The sequence below is a fragment of the Vulpes lagopus genome, chromosome 6, assembly GCF_018345385.1.
Source record: "Vulpes lagopus strain Blue_001 chromosome 6, ASM1834538v1, whole genome shotgun sequence".
Classification (NCBI taxonomy): Eukaryota; Metazoa; Chordata; class Mammalia; order Carnivora; family Canidae; genus Vulpes; species Vulpes lagopus.
Window position 1 is genome coordinate 85077548 of NC_054829.1, and position 21601 is coordinate 85099148.

General features: G+C 37.6%; 1 protein-coding gene across 5 annotated transcripts in view; it reads left to right on the forward strand.

The window, feature by feature from the left end:
- ARHGAP24 (Rho GTPase activating protein 24) overlaps nt 1-21601 on the forward strand; it is a 504876-nt gene that overhangs the window by 327810 nt on the left and 155465 nt on the right. The window contains exon 1 of one of the 5 annotated variants that reach the window (XM_041758960.1): nt 9611-9808. The exons of the other annotated variants lie outside the window; for them this stretch is intronic. Within the exon in view, the coding sequence (XP_041614894.1) occupies nt 9796-9808 (13 nt within the window). The 5' untranslated portion in view covers nt 9611-9795. Of the gene's footprint in view, nt 1-9610; nt 9809-21601 lie in introns of those variants that run through there. 5 annotated transcript variants of the gene reach the window in all.

Here is a 21601-nt window from a genome sequence, read left to right on the forward strand (position 1 = left end):
TTAGACTGTATCTTCTTTGTCTTTAATTTACAGCTTAAAATAGCTCTGTGACTTTGAAAAATGACCTTACCTTTTATATGATTCAGTTTCTTCACATGTGAAATAATAGGGATAATATCTTGAGTAACACTAGAGCCCTGCAAGACCATGGTGCTAATAGCATGCTATCCACTTTGTTCTTGATCACAATCAAAGCAAAGTACAGGCATATGCATCACTACGCTTCATAATGCTGCACAGCACAGTCCTTATCAGCCTGGACTCTGGGGCCAGATGACCTGTATTTCTGTTTTGTTCACCTACTTTCTAGAGCTGATTGATCTGGGCAAGTAACTTTGTTCTTGTGTGCCTTAGTTTCTTCATTTTCTGGCTTCTTTTGCACAATTTAATTTTTCAGTGGTATTACGGAGAAAATCTTTTGTTCTCAAACTTCTTTTGCCTCATATTCTAGTGGTACTCTACTTTCTTAATGTATAAATAGTCCTAATGAAATTATTAAATTGTTTGACCACAAGCTGGCTAAACAACATTTCATTCTCTCACTCCAATCAAACACAAAATGTTTCTAGACTGTCATTTTTTACTTTTAGTTATAGAGCAATAAAATTATTATAGCAAATATTCATTGGAAATTTGAGGTATTGTCATAAGAAATTAAATGCTATTAAATTACTAACACAGAAGAGAGTACAAAGATCCCTTAATCAATACTTAGAATTTTAATTTAAATGAAAAGTTTGGAATACTTCTTTTCCTACATTAACACTCTGCTGTAGTGAACAGGATAAAATATTAGTTCATGAATATATTTAACCTAATAATAAGACTTCAAGCTACATGGCCACTGGCATCTTTTCTAATGCTGAGATCCTATGATTTTTATGTCTTTCTTGAGAAGTTTATTGGCTATTAAAAATGGCAGCATCCGCAGTGATCACTAGAGATATAACTAGTGTAGGTCAAAAGATATGTCCCAAGATGCTGAATTGCAGATGCTATAAAATATTTTTAATGAAAGTTTTAACATGATGCAAATTTTAAAACTTCTCTTCATGTTAACAGATGTCTTTCCATTATTACTTATCCTAGTGGTAAGTTTATCCCAGAACTTGATATCTGGTAGCTGGTGAATATAAATGGAGACAGTCTTATACAAAGAGACTTACTATGCAAGGAGGGACCTACCATCTCCACTGCCTCCAGTATTCATGACAAATTTCTAGGTTGATTCTACTCTAAACTTTCATTTTTCTAATATTCAAGATCACAGCAAAGTGTAATTGGTTTTACCATCAAAAGAACTTCAGCTAGGTGTCAACAGATCCCTTAAATACACCTCCCACCCCTTGCTTCTAATATTATTGAAACCATAACATTCAGAACTTTCTTAAGGAAGTAAAAACTCTTTCTTATAATACATATTTTCATCACGGGGAAATAAGGCTCCACTTTTAGCTTCCCTCCTCCCTATGCAGAGTCTTCTTCCTCCTCAGTTAAGCCTTCTGTTTTCTTCAGTATAGCCAGTTAACAACATTTATTGGTCCCCCGTTGTGGGCAGAGATGTTTATTACCACCACCATTGTCTGTGCTCATTTGTTCATTTTTAGGCTTGCCCTCTCTCTCAAGATATCATAATAGCCCTCTTCACAACAGACTGTTTGCATTATATAGATTATTTTTTGTTGTTTTAATGGGAAATGTCATGGGATTTGTGGAGGAAAGTAGTTATTAGAAGAAATATTTTGAGAACCACTCTTACCAGTTTGAAAAGTTGTGCAACTTTTCAAAGGAAATGCTTATGAATCAGTTTTTCAGCATCATTCTTTTATATTTTGCTTTCTACATAAATATTGGAATTAACTGATGGTAATATCCCTTTATACTATGCTATTATTTAGACTTGCCTAGCAGCAAAAGCTATGGAGTTCATTTTAAACTCAATGAAAATCAATATAACACCAAATTTGCAAAATTTAGAGCAGCTTAACATATAATGACAATCCTCAGATTCTCAGTTTGCATGACATTTCAGCATCCAGTATCTGATTGAGATGTCATTTGCCAGGTAAGGAAATTTAGATTTAGGGAGGGGAAGTGATGTGTCCAGGGTTGTTCAGTTGGCAAGTAGCCAAGTTTACCACCAAAATTTAAAAAGGAAAATATATGGCTATGACTTAGCTATTGAAAAGTAAAATGCTAAAAAAAAAAAAAAAAAGGTAAAATGCTCAATTTATGTGGATTTGGTTTTGCTATTTCTCCAGCTCTTCAAGTGTTATTTCCACAAACAAATAACAGATGAATGAATTTTAGGCTAAATTCAAATATTCTTCACTGGCCTTATGGCTTCTGTCCACACTGAAGACCAAAGTCTGCCCTTTAATTAGCAGGCTGATGTTTGTTTTCTTATAATCCTGAGTTCTCTACCAACTGGCTCCTAAGTAAGAAAAATATATGGAACACAAACAAAAATGCAAGTAAGGCCCAAGTACCATCATCAGTGCAATCTAACCCCCAGGTGCCCTGCTCACCTCAATGAAATTTGTATTGACACTACAGAAGAGATCTCTCTAAAATATGCGCTACGTCAGAATCATTTCTTAGAAGACAATAGATTTTTTTGGTTGTATATATACTTTAGTTCATCATTATGCTTTTTGAAATAAGCATCTACCACAAAATTATAATTATATTGTCATGAATGTTTATATCATGCTACTTATATTTGTACCACATCCATTCTCTATATTTGAGGTTACTTACATACCTGTCTTTCCCTCTGTCACCTTTTTTATTTTAAAAATGAGGGAGACCAACTGCTCTATATTTTCCTTTAATATTATAATACTGAAATATCTAAAAAAAATTTTTATGTGTGTCCATGAATATTTTTAATGCAAGTGGTGAGAGCAATGGTCATAAAAGGTCTGGAGATTGAAGATCTCCACTTGCAGAGATTATAAGCATGGTGAATTAGCCTTATCCAGAAATACATTTGTAAAAATGATTCCCAAACTTTCTTTCTTTTTTTCTTTCTCCCTTCCTTCCTTCCTTCCTACCTTCCTTCCTTCCTTCCATCCATCTTTCTACTACATTGTAGTAATGGCCCTTGTAAAACATTAGAAAATGGAAGAAGACCAGGAAGAAAATAAACTTACTAGAATCTCAGTATCTAGAGATAAAACCTATTAACATTGTAAAACAATTTTTTCAGATTTTTCTATATTATTAAATATATATCACAAAATTCAGATAACATTGCACACACTATTTTCTAATATGCTCTACTCAACCAATATAACATAAAATATCTAAAGTCTCCTACCTAAATGTGCTCTAAATTTCAGTCATTATTCCACTATGGCATTTGTTGAGAAAGAACAAAGCTGGAAATATAATACCTGATTTCAAGAGGTACTATAAAGCTGTAGTAATCAAAACAGTATGGTACTAGCACAAAAATAGGCACATAGATCAATAGAATAGGCTGGTTGTCCAGAAATAGACCCATGCTTATATGGTCAATTAATCTACAACAAAGGTGAGAATATACAGTGGGGGAAAGACAATCTTTTCAATAAATGGTATTGGGAAACCTGGACATCTATATGCAAAATAATGAAACTGGACCACTTTCTTATATCAGACACAAACTTAAACTGAAATGGATTAAAAACCTAAATGTAAAGCTGAAAAGCATAAAACTTCTAAAGGAAAACATAGACAGTAAACTCTTGGACATTGGTCTTAGCAGTATTTATTTATTTATCTATCTATCTATCTATTTATTTATTTATTTGGATCTCTCTCCTCAGGCAAGGGAAACAAAAGAAAAAATAAACAATTGGGACTATATCAAAATAAAAAGCTTCTGCAGAGTGAAGGAAATCATCAACAAATGAAAAAAACAACAGCCTATTGATTGGGAGGAAATATTTGCAAATGTTGTATCTGAGAAAGGGTTAATATCCAAAATATATAAAGAACTCATTCAACTCAATACCAAAAAACCAATCTGATTAAAAAATGAGCAGAAGACCTGAATAGACAGTTTTTCAAAGAAGACATCCACATGGCCAACAGACACATGAAAAGATGTTCAATATCACTCATCATCAGGGAAATGCAAATCAAACCACAATAAGACCTCACCTCATTATCTGTCAGAATAGCTAGAAAAAAAAAAAAAAGACTAGAAATAACAAGTGTTAGCAAGGATGTGGAGAAAAGGAAAATTGTGTGCACTCTTGGTGGGAATATAAAATGGAGTAGCCACTATGGAAAAGTGTATGGAGGTTTCTGAGAAAATTAAAAGTAAATCTGCTCTGTGATTTAGCAATTTTACTTCTGGGTATTTATCTGAAGAAAATAAGAACACATATTCAAAAAGGCACGTGCACCCCTGTGTTCATTGCAGCATTATTTACAATAGCCAAGATACAGTAAGCAACCTGAGTATCCACCAATAGATGAATGAATGGATAGAGAAGATGTTATATCACACACAGACACACACACCCTGTAATATTACATAGCCATAAAAAATATTACATAGCCATTTGCAACAGCACAGATGGATCTAGAGTGTATAATGTTAAGTGAAACAAGTCAGAGATAAACAAATACTGTATGATTCCACTTACATGTGGAATCTAAAAAACAAAACAGACAAACAAGCAGAAACAGATTGTTAAATACAGAGAACTAACTGGTGGTTGCCAGAGGGGAGAGGCCTGGGAGATTAGACAAAATAGGTGAAGAGGATTGAAAAGTATAAACTTTCAGTTATAAAATATATTAAGTCATGGGGATAAAAAGCAAGGCAGAGGGAATTTAGTAAATAATAATGTATAACTAAAAAATAAGAGTAACTATAAACACTCAGGAGCTCCTTGCCCTATGTTCACAAAGGAATAATATTCAGGATTTTTCCCCCTTTATGCATACTCTTAAGTATTTCTTTTTCAAAAACCTCTTAAATGTATCTAGGAAAGCTTTTAGTAAAACCAGGGCAGTGATTCTTCTCATCTTAGAGTAGAAAGGCATTAATAGGTACATCTTTTTGCAGCCAGGAAAAATGACCATCCAATAAAAAATAAGTTTTTTTTATCTCTTGCTGGGCGTGGAGCCTGTTTGAGATGGTCTCTATCCCCCCTCCCCGCCTCTCTCTACCTGTTAGTGTGTGCATACACACATATGTACATTCTCTCTCTCTCAAAAATAAAAATAAATTTAAAATATAGTAAATTGAGACTTCTTAGGAAGCGTTCAATTTCATGATTTTAACTATGTATGGAGTAAGAGATGTCAAATCTGTTATTTTTAAGCATCCACAAAAACTGCTTGAATGCTAAAAACTTACACTTTTCAGATTACTCTAAATTTTTCCCTGAATCACCTTTAATGTTTTAACAGTACCTGGTCTCCATGGCTGATAAGTATTATCACGTGGAGTTGTTTCAAAAGCCTAAGGAAAGGAATCAAATTGAAGGGAGCAGCAGGGGAAAAATGTGTTAGAAAAATGCTTTTTCTCTCTGGTTGCAGATGAGAAACAACTCCATCCTGCTCCCCCACGAACCCAGTTCCACCCTAAGGGAAGGGTTCTAAGGATTTCAGGCCAGACCTTCTAGAGTATGAAGTTGACCACTGCCACTGGACACATCAGGATGATGTCATTACACTAGGGAAGGCAATAAGAACTAAACAAAACCAGAGCATCTTAATTTACTTTATTCACCTCTGTGTAATGGTGACCCATGTTTCCAAATGCTTTCTTGAATGCATTTGAACTTCAATGCACGTTTCTTTTCTATACATGCTTCTGAACAAGGGTCTCAAAATCCAAGAGAAGAAAAGAAAGTATTGAGACCAAGTGTGTTGTTAGTTCTTGCTATGGAATTCCATCCAGGCAGACGCTAGTTGCATTGTTCAAAACATGAAATACTTAATGGGGCAGTATAATAATTTGAAGAAAGTGCCAAAAACTGTTTTCATTTTTATTATTTCTGACCTGAGAGATAATTGAAAGCTTAATGCAATTGTTTCTTTCTTTCCTTCCCTCCTTCCCTCCTTCCCTCCTTCCTTCCTTCCTTTCTTCCTTCCTTCCTGTCTTCCATCTTTCATTTTAAAATAATTCTGACTGGTTGTTCATCTTTCTTCATTCAGAAATAAAATGGGTTTGGGAATGAGAGAAAACAGAAATAAAATGGGTTTGGGAATGAGAGAAAATTATTTTGCTATATGTTGTATTTGTCATTATCAGCTTCCCAATAGACCCACTATTTTTATTTCACTTCCTCTTCAGTTAAATATGATGCCATGAGAACATGTAGGTTGTGGTGAGTGCCAAAATATATATTGTAGGCAAAAGTAGCAAGGAAATGAACACCAAATAGCTGAAGGTCCCTGGCCTTCTTTTATGTGGGTCGACTGGTAGTTTAGAATGCTGTGTTTTAGTTTTTTCATTCAGAACTGAACTTGAAAAATTGAGATTAAAGTATTGTTTTTAACTATTTTTTTATCCCCCCCCCCCATCATTTATTTTGACTTACTACTAACGTAGTCAGGGGCCCAGTTACATTTCTGTCTTTAATAAAAATACCCAAGACAACATAATTCTATCCGCAAGACTTCCGAATGTATCCCTTTTTTCCTAAGGCTGGATTTGGGAAGAAGGAGAAGGCTGGTTTTATGAAGGCATTTTGGAAGGTGCACTTCACAGATGGGAATATTACAAGCAGGAGCAAGGTATAATTAGACACTGGCATCCTCAGAAAATATTTTGAAAATATGGAAAACAGAGATGGAAGGCAGGAATAGAGGGTATGGTATGAATTAGCTTGCACATACAATTTTAGAGTTTCTTTTGTAGCTGGGAATGCCACTTTAAAACAGACGTCATGTAGGGCTGCAGTTCAGTCTCTGCTGCTGGCTTTCCAATAAAATTGGTGGAAAGAACCTGGCATTTTATTAACATCCTCAGACCCAGGAGACTGAAAATTATGAGTCTTCTATACTCCAAACTACAGCTGAAAAAATGTCTTTCCTGCTACGCTTAATGGTCAGAGATTACCTTGCTTTCTTGTGGGCGTTCCTCAGGGTCTAGTAATTTAAGCAAATTAAAATACAATAATGCATTGAGTGTATGCTGAAAAACAGAGAGGTATTCTGCTACAGAGAGAGTTGTCAATTTGAAGACCAAAAAACCTATTTTTTTAAAAAAAGAACTATTGGTACATATTAACAATTTTTCCCTGTATCCTGCAACAATTTTATCATTTAAAAACTCAAAATGTGTTTTTCTAAAAAAAATTTTTTTAAGATTTTATTTATCTACTTGACAAAGAGAACAAGCAGGGGGAGTGGCAAAGGCAGACTCCCCACTGAGCTGGGAGCCCCATGATGTGGGGCTCAATCCCAGGACCCTGAGATCATGACCTGAGCTGAAGGCAGGACACTTAACCTGCTGAGCCACCCTGGCACCCCGTTTTTTCAAAACATTTCTGCACTCTTTATGATAAAGTTAACTTGTCTAATAAATACCCTCAAGAAGTTCTCTTGGTAATTTGCATTCTTGCCTTCCCTACCCCCACTATTTAAAATCCAAATGTTATTTCCTTTCTCTTTCTGAGAAAGTTATAAGTAAACAAATTGACTCTGAATATGGGACTCCAGGCCATGCTGTGACCTTGATTGTAATTTGAGCTCCACCACTCACCAGTCTGTCCCCTCTGAGGGCTGTTTCATTTCCTCTATGAAACGGGAACAATAGTGACTAACTTGTAGATTACTATGAAGATTAACTAAGACACCACCCATGAACTTCGCAGCCCTGTGTATCTCCAGACAGGCACTCACATTGTCGGTTCCTTCCGGGGTCCCACTCATCTCCCCTCCCAGATCCCCCTACCCCACAACCACCTAATCTCTAAATAACTCGTACATAATTGTGGATCATCAGCATGAATGCCCAGAAGCATTTGTTCCTGAATGAATTTAGCAGTGAGTCTGGCATGGCACCCCAACCTTTCCCCTTCTTTGATCCCTTTGGACACCTCCCCCGGCCTGAACAGTTGAGTCCAGCAGGACACCAGGTGAACTGTAAAACCAGCCATCACGTGAGGATTTTCTCTTGGAGTTTCAGCAGGTCCCGTTCTGCCTCAAAGACCAGATGGAGCTCATGTTACTCACAATTAACTGACTCTGGACATATGGTCGCTGCCATCAAGACCCACCACAAGTAAGACAGCAGTTCAATAAAATCTTGAACTCTATTTTTAGACCACTTGAAACAAACACTTTCCCATGAAGACCAAGAAATCCTCCTTGAGAACACAGAAAGTCATTCCCCAGTCCCAGGCCTAATGGGAGATTGAAAGGAGCAAAATGCAGAAAGTCCATGTTTTTCCAGTGCTCTGCGATTTACAAAGCACTTGCTCCTGCTCGTTCTTCCATTTCACCCTGCCATCATCCCAGGAGGTAGACAAAGCAAACGGTGGAAACAGATCCCCATTTTATAGATTACAAAACTGATGTCTCGGAGGTTCAGTGAGTTGCTTGCTTGCATGCCTATGCCTGGTGAACGGTGGTGGTTGGAGACAGACGGAAGAGGAAAGTGGTAAAGGAGAATTATTTTCTGTTAATGCAATCAACCTAAACTTCAGTAAATATTTATTTACCTCTAAGAAAAAATACACAGGCGAGATAATGTTTCAAAATGTACTTGCAAGCTTAAAATTGTTCCTTCTCCACTTCTGATAGGAAAACCAAAATATGAGAAATAGACACCCAGAGAGACTCTCCAGGGAAACATTTATAAACATGTTTGTATCTGTCTATAACATATACATACAGAATAATTATATTTTAGGAAAGAAAAGCCTACTTGAAACCTCTCCAAATTAAAATGTGCATATGTCAAGACTAATCTTGAAAAAGATGGTAGGAATTTTTATGAGAAATTTTAATTGATTCTGCCAATCAGCTCTGAATGTGTACATCTTTACCATCTTTTTTCACATGGGGGTGTTTGCATAATTGTGGTAGGTGTGCAAAAAGCAAGACTTCCCCAAAATGAATTTGTTTATGGACCAGAAATGATTTTGCTCTGTACAGAATTATTTTATTTTGACTTTGGAAAATAATTTTCTAAGACCCCTCTTTAAGCCTTGTTACCGGGAAAGGATATGCAAGAACTTTTTGGCCTGAGAAGTATGCCTGGGCAATTTAGAATGGCTGCACGAAAATCTGTATGTGTGGGTGTGCGCGCGCGCGCGTGTGCATGTGCGTGTGTGTGTGTGTGTGTGTGTGTGTGTGTGTGTGTGTGTGTGTTCGAGAGAGTGAGAGCGATTAGGGTTTGCAGAGTACTGCTGGGTTAGCAGATTGGCTCAGTGCCAATGGGGGATTGTCAGATTTACTGCTTCTCTGACTATTGTTGCAACTCTGATTTATGGACTTCAGAATCTCTTGAAAGGCAAAGTGTCTGGAGTTTAGGGTCTTCCCTTGGTGGTCCCTCCAAGTCCCGTATATTCTTTTGGCCCGTGTTCACCTTGTGGCGACCTTGCAAGACTCAGCGTTTTCACCTGAGCTCAGTAGCTGGGGAGCCCACTAGCGCTGGGGAGAGGGCAGTGGTTTCCATTCCTGGGTGATGGAGTCATGGGAGAAACTGCAGCGAACCAACGGAGGGGAGACTAGGGCCAGAGCCGGCTCCAATGTGCTGTAAGCGGCTCAGGACAGAGCAGCTGCTCTGTCTCCCAGCCTGCAAGTGCTGCCTGCATTTGCCACTGACCACTGAAGTGTATGTTTGTGCAAGGTGAGAGCTGGGTGCTTTCTCGTTAATTTGGAGACAAATTGCCAGGTATTGCTGTTTATTGGGTTTGATAATTTGGGGCATGTTTATATCACCTCGAAGCTAGGACCTAGACTGCGTGTGGTTGTGTTTATACCCTTGCTTTCTATCCCTATATAGTCAGTTCTCCACAGTGTCCAAATTGTGGCAACAGATTGGACATAGTGCTGTTCTTACACTGAAATGTGATCAGTTTAGTGCCGTTTTCTTGGCTTTTTTCATTAATTGCTGCTGCCAAGTAATCTAGCGGTTCATACACAGAATTCTCGTGCTGATCTGAGCATGTGAAAAATGCTTCAGACATAAATCTGAATTGCTATTTTTGGAGTTCTTGCAGTGGTGTATTTTTTGCTTTATCCACATTTTAGTAATTGAAACTTTGCAGTGAGCAGGGTGCCTTGGGCTCTGATCTGGTGATAAAAGTAACGTGGGAGTTTCTGGGTTTTTGCTTGTCAAAATGAAAACTTTTGCTTGGCCATTCGTGTGTGTGTGTGTGCATGTGTGTGCACATGTGCGATTAAAAAAAATGCTTGAGAACCAAGAGAAACCCAAATAATACTGTGCTATATTTTAATGTACATATGATTAACCAAATCAGCTTATAAGGCTTTCATTATCAGCATATTTGAATGTTTGAACTTTACGTTTTGAGTACACAGGGACAGTACAACTATAGTGTACACTTGTGAAGGCATGCAGGGACATGGAGTATGTACTCACTAGGAATACAAAGGAATTCAAAATGCGCTCTGGGTAAGCTGACAGGCCTTAATCTTGCACTTGTTTTGTATGTTAGCTACTTAACTGAACCTATACAAAATATAAAGGAGATGTTCTGTGTTGTTGTATCTAAATAAATACTCAGATTGGTATTTATGAAACACATGCTCTAGAAAAGGGAAACATGGGAATTTGGCATTGTATAAATAGAATAACAAAAAATTCAAAAAGCTATAAAATTTTACGAGGAAAGAAAAGATAGCACATTTAGATAAGGAATAATTATGAGGGGATACTGAAAAGTACATCAGCTGCTCAAATTTTTATGTCTAGTGAAAGAACAATAGCATATTCAAGGAAATTCAGAGTCAGCAGAAATGAATCCAAGAGCAAAAGTTCTTAGTAAAACACGTTGTCAACCTGTCTCTGAATGTACTCATCTGTCTTAATTAGCTTGAGTTCTGTTGCCAAGCTTGATAAAGTTAGAATTAAAAAAAATAAATGCAAATTTAAAAATTTTATGGGATTGGTTTCCATTTGGATAGATTCTTTGAAACTAATAAAGCATAGTAAGTTATATTAAAACACAATGAATATTAAGGTTGTGCAAAACACTTTGTTTACTAATACACACTCTCAAAATCATTTGTCCCACTTTTGCATTATGTCAGTTCGGATCCTAAACTAGAATGTCACCTGTTGTTACATGCACATGGACTGCTGAGTTCTTTGGATGCTCTCGTCAGTTTCTTGCTTTCAGACTGTTGGAGCACTGTGGGATGGGGAGCAGAAAACACCTGACTCTAACACTGTCACACTTTCTATGTGAGTTAAGAGCAGCGATAGTTTCATTTGACAGATATGGAATTTGAAGTGTACGAAGGTTGATGACTGGCCTTTCCATATTAGAGCCTACACTACCCTGGCTTTTCCACTGCCATAATCTAAAATTTGACTACTTCTTTAACAGTTTAACATGACTTAATTTCTGAAAATATGTGATGGAGGGCTTCTTGTCACTAGTTTGTAAATATGACGGTACCTGCATCTCGATGATGATTACAGTCCAATGTGTTCAAATGTGGTGTCCATGTGTACACATGATCATCTTCCATGCAAAAATACTAGAAACTTCATCATCTGTTTGATGAAACATAATCAATCTAAGCGGCCAAAAAAGAAGCCTTAAATATTGTCTGCATTTATTCTTTGATAACTAGCTTACTGCAATATGAAAAGAGATTTAAAAGGTTTAGAGATTAAAAAAAAAAAAAGGTTTAGAGATTATAGGTACTGACCTCAAAGCACATGCCAGTCTGTTCAAACACATTTACTTCTTTTTTATTTAGAGAGAGAGAGAGTAGTGAGCATGGGTGTGTGTGTGTGTGTGTGTGTGTGTGTGTGTGTGTGTGTGATGGTAGTAGGGTAGTAGAGGGCGAAAGAGAGAATCCGAAGCAGTCCCTACACCCAGCATAGAGCCTGACTCAGGGCTCGATCTCACAATCCTGAGATCATGCATGACCTGAGCTGAAACCAAGAGCCAGATCTTCAGACGATTGAGCCACCCAGGTGCCCCTCAAACACATTTACTTCTTTAAAAAACTTAAATTTAGAGACGGCTGGGTGGCTCAGAGGTTGGGCACTTGCCTTTGGCTCCGGTTGTGATCCCGGGATCCGGAATCGAGCCCCGCATCAGGCTCTCTGCATGGAGCCTGCTTCTCCCCCTACCTATGTCTCTGCCTCTCTGTCTCTCTCTGTCTGTGTCCCTCATTAATAAATAAATAGATCATTAAAAAATATATAAAATATAAAAAACTTAAATTTAGCTTATTAAGTTCTTGTTTTTTCTCTTCCTTCTTTCAGCTTTATACTTTATTCTAGACTTTAAAATTACAAAGTCTTTAATCACTGAAACTTCTTCCTTTAGACCTACACTCAATCTCCTCACCTGGGGCAAGAAAGAAATTATGATTTATCTCCTGGGACTGGGGAAAGACTCACCTCCCCTGAGATCAAAAGATTACTGCCCATTCTGAGCAGGAAAATGAGGTGGTTGTTGGGAACGAATGGCTACCAGGCAGGGAATGTGCTTAGCATTTCAGCTATTCTTACCCATCGAGTCTGTAACTAGTTTCTACCCGTCTAGTCTGTAACTAGGCTTGGAAACCTTTATCAACTATTTTTTACATGTGCCAACATAGTTACACTTTCACAAAGATTCTTGGTAAATTGAGATTAAATGGGATTTGTCGTACGTGGGGGTTACTTAAAGTGGTATCAGTAGTTTTTTTAATGTCTCTTTACCTTCGCATTAAGGTGATTAAGTTCTATTCTATTAACTCCTCCCCAGGTAGTGTACATTCAGATGAAGTTATGGGCACTCACACAACTTTTAACTCTTACTTCCAGATTCCTTAGTGTAAGCCTGCATTATTTGGGGACAAAAAACTTGGAAAGAAGGGTTTGTGTTATGATTATTCCTCTGATATAATTATCCCTCTGAGGCCACAAAATATCCTGACAGTCACCGAGCTCCTTAGTGGGCCACTAGACTTTGTGATCCTGGCAGCTTGAGTAAGAGCATATGGCAAGTGATTCTCCATTGGAGAGAGAGACAATAAACATTGTCTACAATCTGTTTAAGATAATCTCATTATTTGTCTTGAATCCAGTGGTCTACAAAGGAAATGGAATACGTACAGTCTGGTTATTAGAAAATGGATTCAAATTGTGACTGCCTGTCATCCTTGGTCACCATAGGAAATACCCTCCAAAGTAACTCATCTCAAGTACATATTTTACAAGCCATGGAATTTCTGCTTTTTAAAAATCTTTAAATTATTTCTGCCAGGGCAGACTTCACATCTGATTCTAATGTCTACCAGATTCCCTCTATTAGCTACTCTCTACCATAAACCCCAAGTAATTTTTTAGTGCTAATAACCAGTTAAACTCATCAAATTCTAATAGCCAAATGATTCTCATCAGTATGTAGTTCAAATAATCACTTTTAAGCAGCGTATTTACAACTTCCAAATATTTCTAATGGCCAAGAAGCCATCAACAGGAAATCATTGCAAAGTTTCCTATGATAGACATATTAAGTCTTTGTTTTTTAAAAGATTCCATTTATTTATGAGAGACACACACAGAGAGAGAGAGAGGCAGAGACACAGGCACAGGGAGAAGCAGGCTCCATGCAGGGAGCCCAATGTGGGACTCCATCCCGGGACTCCAGGATCATGTCTTTTTGTTTGTTTGTTTGTTTTGTTTGTTTGTTTTGTTTTGTTTTCAGGATCATGCCTTGAGCCAAAGGCAGTAACCACTGAGCCACCCAGGTGTCCCCTTATGACAGATATATTGGATCTTAAGGGAATGTTCAAGATTCTACTCCAACGTAACAAAATAAATAGAAAGAAACTTTTATATGCTCTCTTCTGATAGGATACTTTAAAGGTCAACCTGGCTTGAATATTTTGATGCTAAATTATAAAACACTGGAGGAAGTCTCTTCCCTATTCTCTTATAGAATGGGGCTTCGCTGGACTGATAACTCTTTTTTTCTTTTTTTTTGGACTGATAACTCTTAAAATAGCATGTCAGTGTGTTGAGAGGTATTATTTTGTATCTATAAGAACTATCGTTTTCTTTATAAGTTTATGAAAGAACTATGTTTTTTTAAAAAATTTTAAAGTTAAACATCTTTTTTAAAAAAAGATATTATTTAATTATTCATGAGAGACACAGAAAGGCAGAGACATAGGCAGAGGGAGAAGCAGGCTCCTCGAGGCAGCCCAATGTGGGACTCAATCCCGGGACTCTGGGACCACACCCTGAGCGGAAGGCAGATGCTCAACTGCTGAGCCACCCAGGCATCCCAAGATCTATGCTTTTAAATGCAGGTTTTATTATTATTTATGTATAGTGAGACCAATAGATCAGGAGATGATTGTCATTGAAAGGATAGATAGTTTGTGATTCACAGTTCCCAAGAGGAGGAGGTGTAGCATGCCACAGGATGGGGGCAAGGGGCACTTGGGGAAGCACCAGGCAAGGCAGGGTAGGCAGGTTTGGAATTGGCTAGTTTGAATATTTTCAGCAGGCTTTGGGGTATTAGGGACTATCTCTAGATGTCTGGGTACCTGGCCCTGACAGGTGGTTAGGGTGGATGGATAGTGCCCCAGAGGGACAGCCTTGTGAGAGCCAATAAAGGGGTTGGGATCTGGACTCTGGATTGGTTTATTTCCAAGGTGTGTGCCTAGGTAAGCCTTTTTTCCCTATCTTTAGAAATTAGCTAAGCATGGGAAAGGCAGTCTCTCCAGGGTCAGCAGGACACCAGATGTCAAAGCATCAGAAATATAGAAAATAAAAAGGCAGGCGTGACTAATACAACTTAATTCCTCCCAAACAAGAATAGATTACTTAATATCATTTTGCCAAGTATGGTGTTTACCTGGTTAGTCCACTGCGGACAACAACCTCTTGACATCAAATGCTCCCTATGGATTCAGGCATCCCTCCTAGTGAATTCCAGAGATGTTTTTGTTTCACTGTGTTTGTTTTTTAAATTCAGTGCTTTAAAACAACAAAAGGGTTGAAAATAACGGAATCCTCTTTACTGAATAAGTATATTTCACTTGTCAAACACAGCTATATCTTATTTGATTTAGAGACTAACAATTAATGCTTCCATATTAGGGTTCTGGTAAAACTTTTTTTTTTTTAACACTAGAATCATTAAAAGAACTTTGTCTTTGCAACATTCACCATTCACCTTTGGCTGGGATCATCTTCTGGCACAAAATAGTTAATAAAAATTGTTAAATGAACAATTAAATGTTTAAATCAACTAAACTTATCAGCAGAATGTTCTTCACATCCCTTAAAAAACCTTTTAGACTGTTTCCAGTCTGATTTTCATAATAATGAAATTCAGAAAAGAAGGAGTAAATGGTTGATTATTTTGTTCAAACAAAATCTGAATCTCCTATCATTTAAAAACATCTGTAACAAAACATGCCCTTATAAGCAAATATAAAATGTGACATGGAACATGCATAAACTAAGTAACAATTCAGGTTCAATTGAACTGGCAAATGTAATGCCTAATGTCCCTATTCTTCAAGTCATCAGCAATGTACAAAGGGATCAAAGAACTTTTAATAGTTGAGTAGGATAATTAATTTATCAAATTAGAATAGATATAGTGTGCTAAAAATAGTCCATAATCAAGGAAGGACAAACCTCAGATTTATGGCATTTCCCTCTTGCACTATTTCTCCTTTCCATTTTTAAACATTTAAGAAAGAAGAAAGCATGTGTATGGTGTTTTCAGTGAAATTGATTTTTTAAAAAAACTCCCTTTTTAATTTCTCCATTCTAGTTAATAGGATTCCTCACAGGAATTTAGTGTGAAATAAATATGGACTTCAAAACAGTGGGGAAGGATGAGTGAATTGACAAATATTGGTGCAACTAGATAGCCATTTAGGGAAAATAGGTTTATCCTTTTACCCCCAAATAAATTCTAGATGACCCGAAGATTTAGATGCAGAATATGAAGCATTATGTATGGTGCAGAAGGCTTTGGTGTGCTAACTTGCCCAGAGTAGATGCTGTACCGACCAAGTCATTAAGAAGCTGAGCAGGAGTAGAAAGGGCATCCTGTCCCTTGGGACCATCATGATCATTACTTGGCAAAAGGGAGGCGTCAACATGGTCCTTTCTCTGTACCATCTGCCCCCCCATCCTCTGTCATTCAGGTGCCCCCGTTTCTGAGATGAAAGAAAGCAAAGGTAAAAATGTAAACCTGGGGATGCCTGGATGGCTCAGCGGTTTAGCGCCTGTGTTCTGCCCAGCGCGTGATCCTGGAGTTCCAGGATTGAGTCCCATGTTGGGCTCCCGGCATGGAGCCTGCTTCTCCCTTTGCCTGAGTCTGTGCCCCTCTCTCTCTCTCTCTCTCTCTCTCTGTCTCTGTCTCTCTGTCTCTTGTTTCTCATGAATAAATAAAAAAAAATCTTTTTTAACAAAAAAAGAGAAATGTAAATCTGATTTCTTTTTTAATTCCTGAGCTGATGTATTATGTTTTATCCTGGAGGCAGACAAGTGTTAGGAAAAAACTGTAGACTGATTTCTTACTCTCAGTTCTCCTGACTCCCAAATCTGGCATTTGATCCCAAAGTAGCATCACTTTCTCTGGTATCTGCAGGTTTCTGGGATTTATGATTTCCATTGGTGTGACAAGGGAATGACACACCGTCAGCTGTGTGCTGGCCCTTCGGAGTTGTTATCAGAGTAGACTGAACTGATTGAAGGGGTGCGTGCTTGGTGGGAAGCAGGAGGGCTTCTGCTGGAAAGCTTTCTCATTAGGGTCTGTCGATTCTTTCCCCCTTTTCACTTCCTGTTCCTCTAGTTTATTTATTTACCCTGTAATTCCTCCCTTTCCATGACCTCTCATACCGCCTCACACCATCCTCTGACCTGGATAAAAGAAACACTTATGTCATTCACGCTAGGTTTCTCAGTCTGGCAGGCTATTTGGAGCGATGTGCAGTGTTCCTAGCAACAGATTAAGGCAAATCCACAGCACTTCAGAAGCCTGAAGGCATTGAAAATTCACAGAAGACTACTTAGTTATATTTGGAACTTCTACTTTGTGGATATGTATTGGTTAAGAAATCTAGAAAAATTTTTAAGTATTTTTTGGTTTATTTTTAATAGAAACTTGGAAGGTTTCTAAAACAGTCATATTGAATTTAGTAAAGAGACTGAGAATGAAGGCCAAATGTGTCTAGCTAAAATCTAAAAGTAGGGCATATAAAGTTCATGGGCAGTCACAGGAAGGTGATTTTAATTACCAGGAATAGTTTATATGTGTTAATAACATAGGCACTGGGACGGTTGGAACTGTTTTGAAATCCATGAACAAGTTGTTTGACCATGGGAAAGTTATTCAGCCTTTTAAGTCTCCATCATCTGCACTATTAATATAAATCATATATTTTGAGGTTAAAATGATAAACTATATATGTGGATCTGTCGATAGTAGAGGAAGTCATCAAAAAGCTGATCAGTATAGATTGTAAATGGAGATATTTTAGCAAGTAGGACTGCCATGACTTTGTGGAGAAGTGAGTTTTTTCTAAATTAGAGAGAAGGATAAAATTGGAAAAGTTTATCCGGGAGAATCAGGAAAAAATAATGAGATAAAACAGGGCAAAACTGATTATCACAAAAAGGGGATCTGATAATCATTGCATGTAGCCTCCTTCCATGGAGACTGACACAGTATGTTACTCATAGGGCACACTTATTTATGTTTGATGACTGAACAGTTAAAGGGGTGAATGAGACAGAGACAATAATGGTGGAGCGAAATGGACAGTTGTATAAAAGAATATTTTGAAACATCTCTGAGATGTTCTATCTGAGGAACACTGTGTGTCAGATCTATCTATAATACTCACACAAATGAGCCAACAAACCAAGAGCAAGTATGTTTGTTACATAGTATGTGCTTTATCACTGTCCGTAAAGTGGAAAGAATGAGAAACCAGTGTTCTTTGAACATGCAAAGGAATGACACACCTGTCAAATCAGAGAGAAAGCAACCTATGAAGTCAGCATGGTTTCTGGTAGAAGTCAAAAGGTGAACCCAGAGCCCAAACTGGAAAGACCATTAATTTTAAAGAAATGTTAAAATGAGTTGAGGACCTCAACAAGAAGAGCGTTTAGCTTTTGCTGAGGGGCAAAGATTTATCATTCTTTGCTTTCCTTTTCTTAGTTTCCCCAGACCCTGCCCATTAAATGTCAATAACTCTCTCCATTATTGTGAAAACTTATACACTCCTATGTTTTTCCAAATTCCCCTCAAAATAGCATTACCACCCCAGTTGGGAACCAAGAGTATAAAAAATAAGATGAACTATATTCAGAAGCGGCCAAGTATCAGAATTGAGAACTTCACATTCTTGACTTTCAAGGATCTTGGAAGCATGTTTTGTTTGCTTGTTTTTGTTTTACTATTTTAAAGTAAAAGCCAAGGTCTGTAATGCCTTGTAGTAATTTGCCCTTTTGCTGAGGAATCTGAATCTTGTTTGTTATAAAAACTGATTTGTATGCACCCATCACTTAGCTAGTGAGTGAGATTAGCTTGCCTCATGCTTGCCTACAGCTTTGCATTTAAGTCTATGTGGGCTGTTTTTCTACTTGTATTCCTTGCCAGCTTAATAAGTCTCACAATACGGTTTTCAAAACAAACAAACAAACAAACAACTTTGTTTCATTGTGCAAAATGCCTCTGAAAAGAAAGGCAATGAGAGGGCTGCTAATGAAGTGCAAAGGATGTGAAGAGGTAGAATTAAGTGGGAATTCATAGACAAGAGTGGTTTTGGATAAATTATGGAGTTCCACTTTGGCAGTATTGGTGACCTTCGTCAAAATGAGTTCACCATATGTGCTATAAAACACAGCAGTAACAATAAAAAAGTGATTTGTAAAATTGTTTTAGTGCCTTTATAATCGACTGTAGGTCTATGTTTACAGAAGTACTATGGGGCCACTCCACGTTTTTAGTTATGTTGCATTTTCTGAAGAACATTTATGTTATAGAAGTATTTGAGAATTTCAAGACTTCACAAAAATCTCAGTATGTATTCCTTGAGAGTGTTCAGAGTCCAGTTTGTTGGTTCCTAAGAGGATGAAACAATAGATACTATGAATAGTAGGTTTAACCTGTTTCAAGTTTAACACCTGCAGTAATGATGGGACTAGCCCAAACTTTCCTCTTAGGCAGAGCTGAGAAACATGACCTACCCCTTCCTGTTACCTTGTTTGAGTGTGGGATGCTGGCCTCACATTCCTCACATTGTACAATGTTTAGTGGTGCACTGAAATTTTCTGTATGTGTCAGAGAAAAGGAGACAGAAGAGGTGTCAGGGAAAAGTCATGAATACAGTAGCTGTATTAATTTCCTATGGCTGTCGTAACAAAATTCCACAAACTGAGTGGTTTCAGCAACAAAAATGTACTTTCTCACAGTTCTGGAAGCCAGAAGTCTAAAATCAAGGTGTTGGCAGGTCAGTGCTCCATCTGAAGGCCCTGTTCTCTAATCTGTTCCAGGCTTCTTTCCTAGCTTCTAGGAGCCCCAGGCAGGTTCCTTACCTTATAGATAGCTGTCTTCTCCCTATTTCTTTTCAACATCTTCCTTCTGTAAGTTTCTATCTCGAATTTCTCCTTTTAATAAGGATACCAGTCATACTGGATTAGGACATATTCTATTGTCTCATTTTAACTTAATTATTCCCATAAAGACTCTTCCAATTTCCACCTTCTGAGGCACTCGAGGGTAGGACTTCAACTTATCTCTTTTGGGGAGGGGCATAATTCAATTTATAACCTTGGTTCAAGAAAGGTGATAATCAAGAGTGATCCTAGGAAAATTCAGAGTGCAGGGCTGGCTGCTTCTTTACCTCCATGCTCTTTATAGTGTGGTCAATGGACTGGCAGCATCACTATCACCTCAGAGCTGGCGAAGAATGCAAGCCACAAGCTCCATCCTAGGCCTACCAAGTCAGAATCTGCATCTTTCCCTATAGCCCCAGCTGTTTTGTTTGTGCATTCCAGTTTGAAAAGAGCTGTTGTAAGCTCATAGAATGAAAGCCTCATTCTCAAATGGCAAGAAAGAAAACCAAAAAAGAATAGTGTTTATGTGCAGAGGCCCCATTAGTATGTACACACAGCAAGTATAAGCCATTATTCCAACACAGCTACAGCATTCATTTATAAAGGAAATATTGATCTGGGTTGGTTTTAGGAATTAAATTTCAATTATCATTGATTTCTCTTACTGTAGATTATCCCTTGAGAGTGAACTCAGAAGATCATCATATGCAGGAAGGGATAGCTCTACTTCTTTATCTTTCTTACTTTTTTTTAAAGATTTTATTTATTTCTTTGACAGAGAGATAAAGAGGGAGAGCACAAGCAGGGGGAGGGTCAGGCAAAAAGAGAAGGAGGAGCAGACTCCCCACTGAGCAGGAAGCCTGACATGGGGCTTGATCTGGGACCCTGGGATCATGAGCTGAGCCAAAGATAAACACTTAACCAACTGAGCCACCCAGGTGCCCCTCTATTTTTTTTTCCTACACTTATTTTGCTTATGTGAATTGCTTCTTTTCTGCCAAACTGGTCTATAATATGAGTTGATCCAGCTACCTGAGTCATTTAACTTAATCCTGAAATAAGGCCCACTGAAGCAAAAAATAATAATAAAAAAAGAAAAATTTTATCCCCTAGCCTCGGGAAAAAAGACATTTGAGTTTATAGCATCATCTTCCAAGTGATCAAAAACATGTAAAGTCTTGCCAGACTTACTTCTTCTGCCTGGCTGTCCCATAGTCCTTGGTACCCCTAAAAGTGTAATTCAGCCAGTCGTTGTGGTCATGGAGTCTGTGTTACATGAAGACAAATGGAAAGATAAAACTTTAAAATAAAGGAGGCAGAGTTAACTGTCCGGGCAAATGATTATAATAGCAGGGGAACAAATATGACTTCCTAAGATGAAGCATGAGCATGGGGACTCGGGTGACATATGATTGTCCACAGAACTAAAATATACTCTGGAGGAATCTACTGGTCTAAAATCTAGGATATCAGTAAGTATGCACCATGAGTCATATTCTGATTGCATTCAAACTTCCATGCTGAAAAATACTGTAGATAAATTTCCCTATATGGGAATGAACCTTTGTAACTGAAAATTAGAGAACTCTTGATAGCATTTGTACCATCTTCTCTTGAGACCTATACTTGATTAGATTCCTAGATAAGCACGGGCATTTCTGATCTGTTAGCTCTATCTATTTATTAAGTAGTAAAGTCATACTTGGAAAATTCACTAGCGCTGTGATTTAATTGTCCCCATGGTCTTTTTTGCTAACATTCTTTATTGAATTTGAAAAATGTCAGGACAGAATACTGAACATGTATTTTTACTATGTGCCAGCAACTTTCCCGAGTGCTTTGTGTACTTGAATA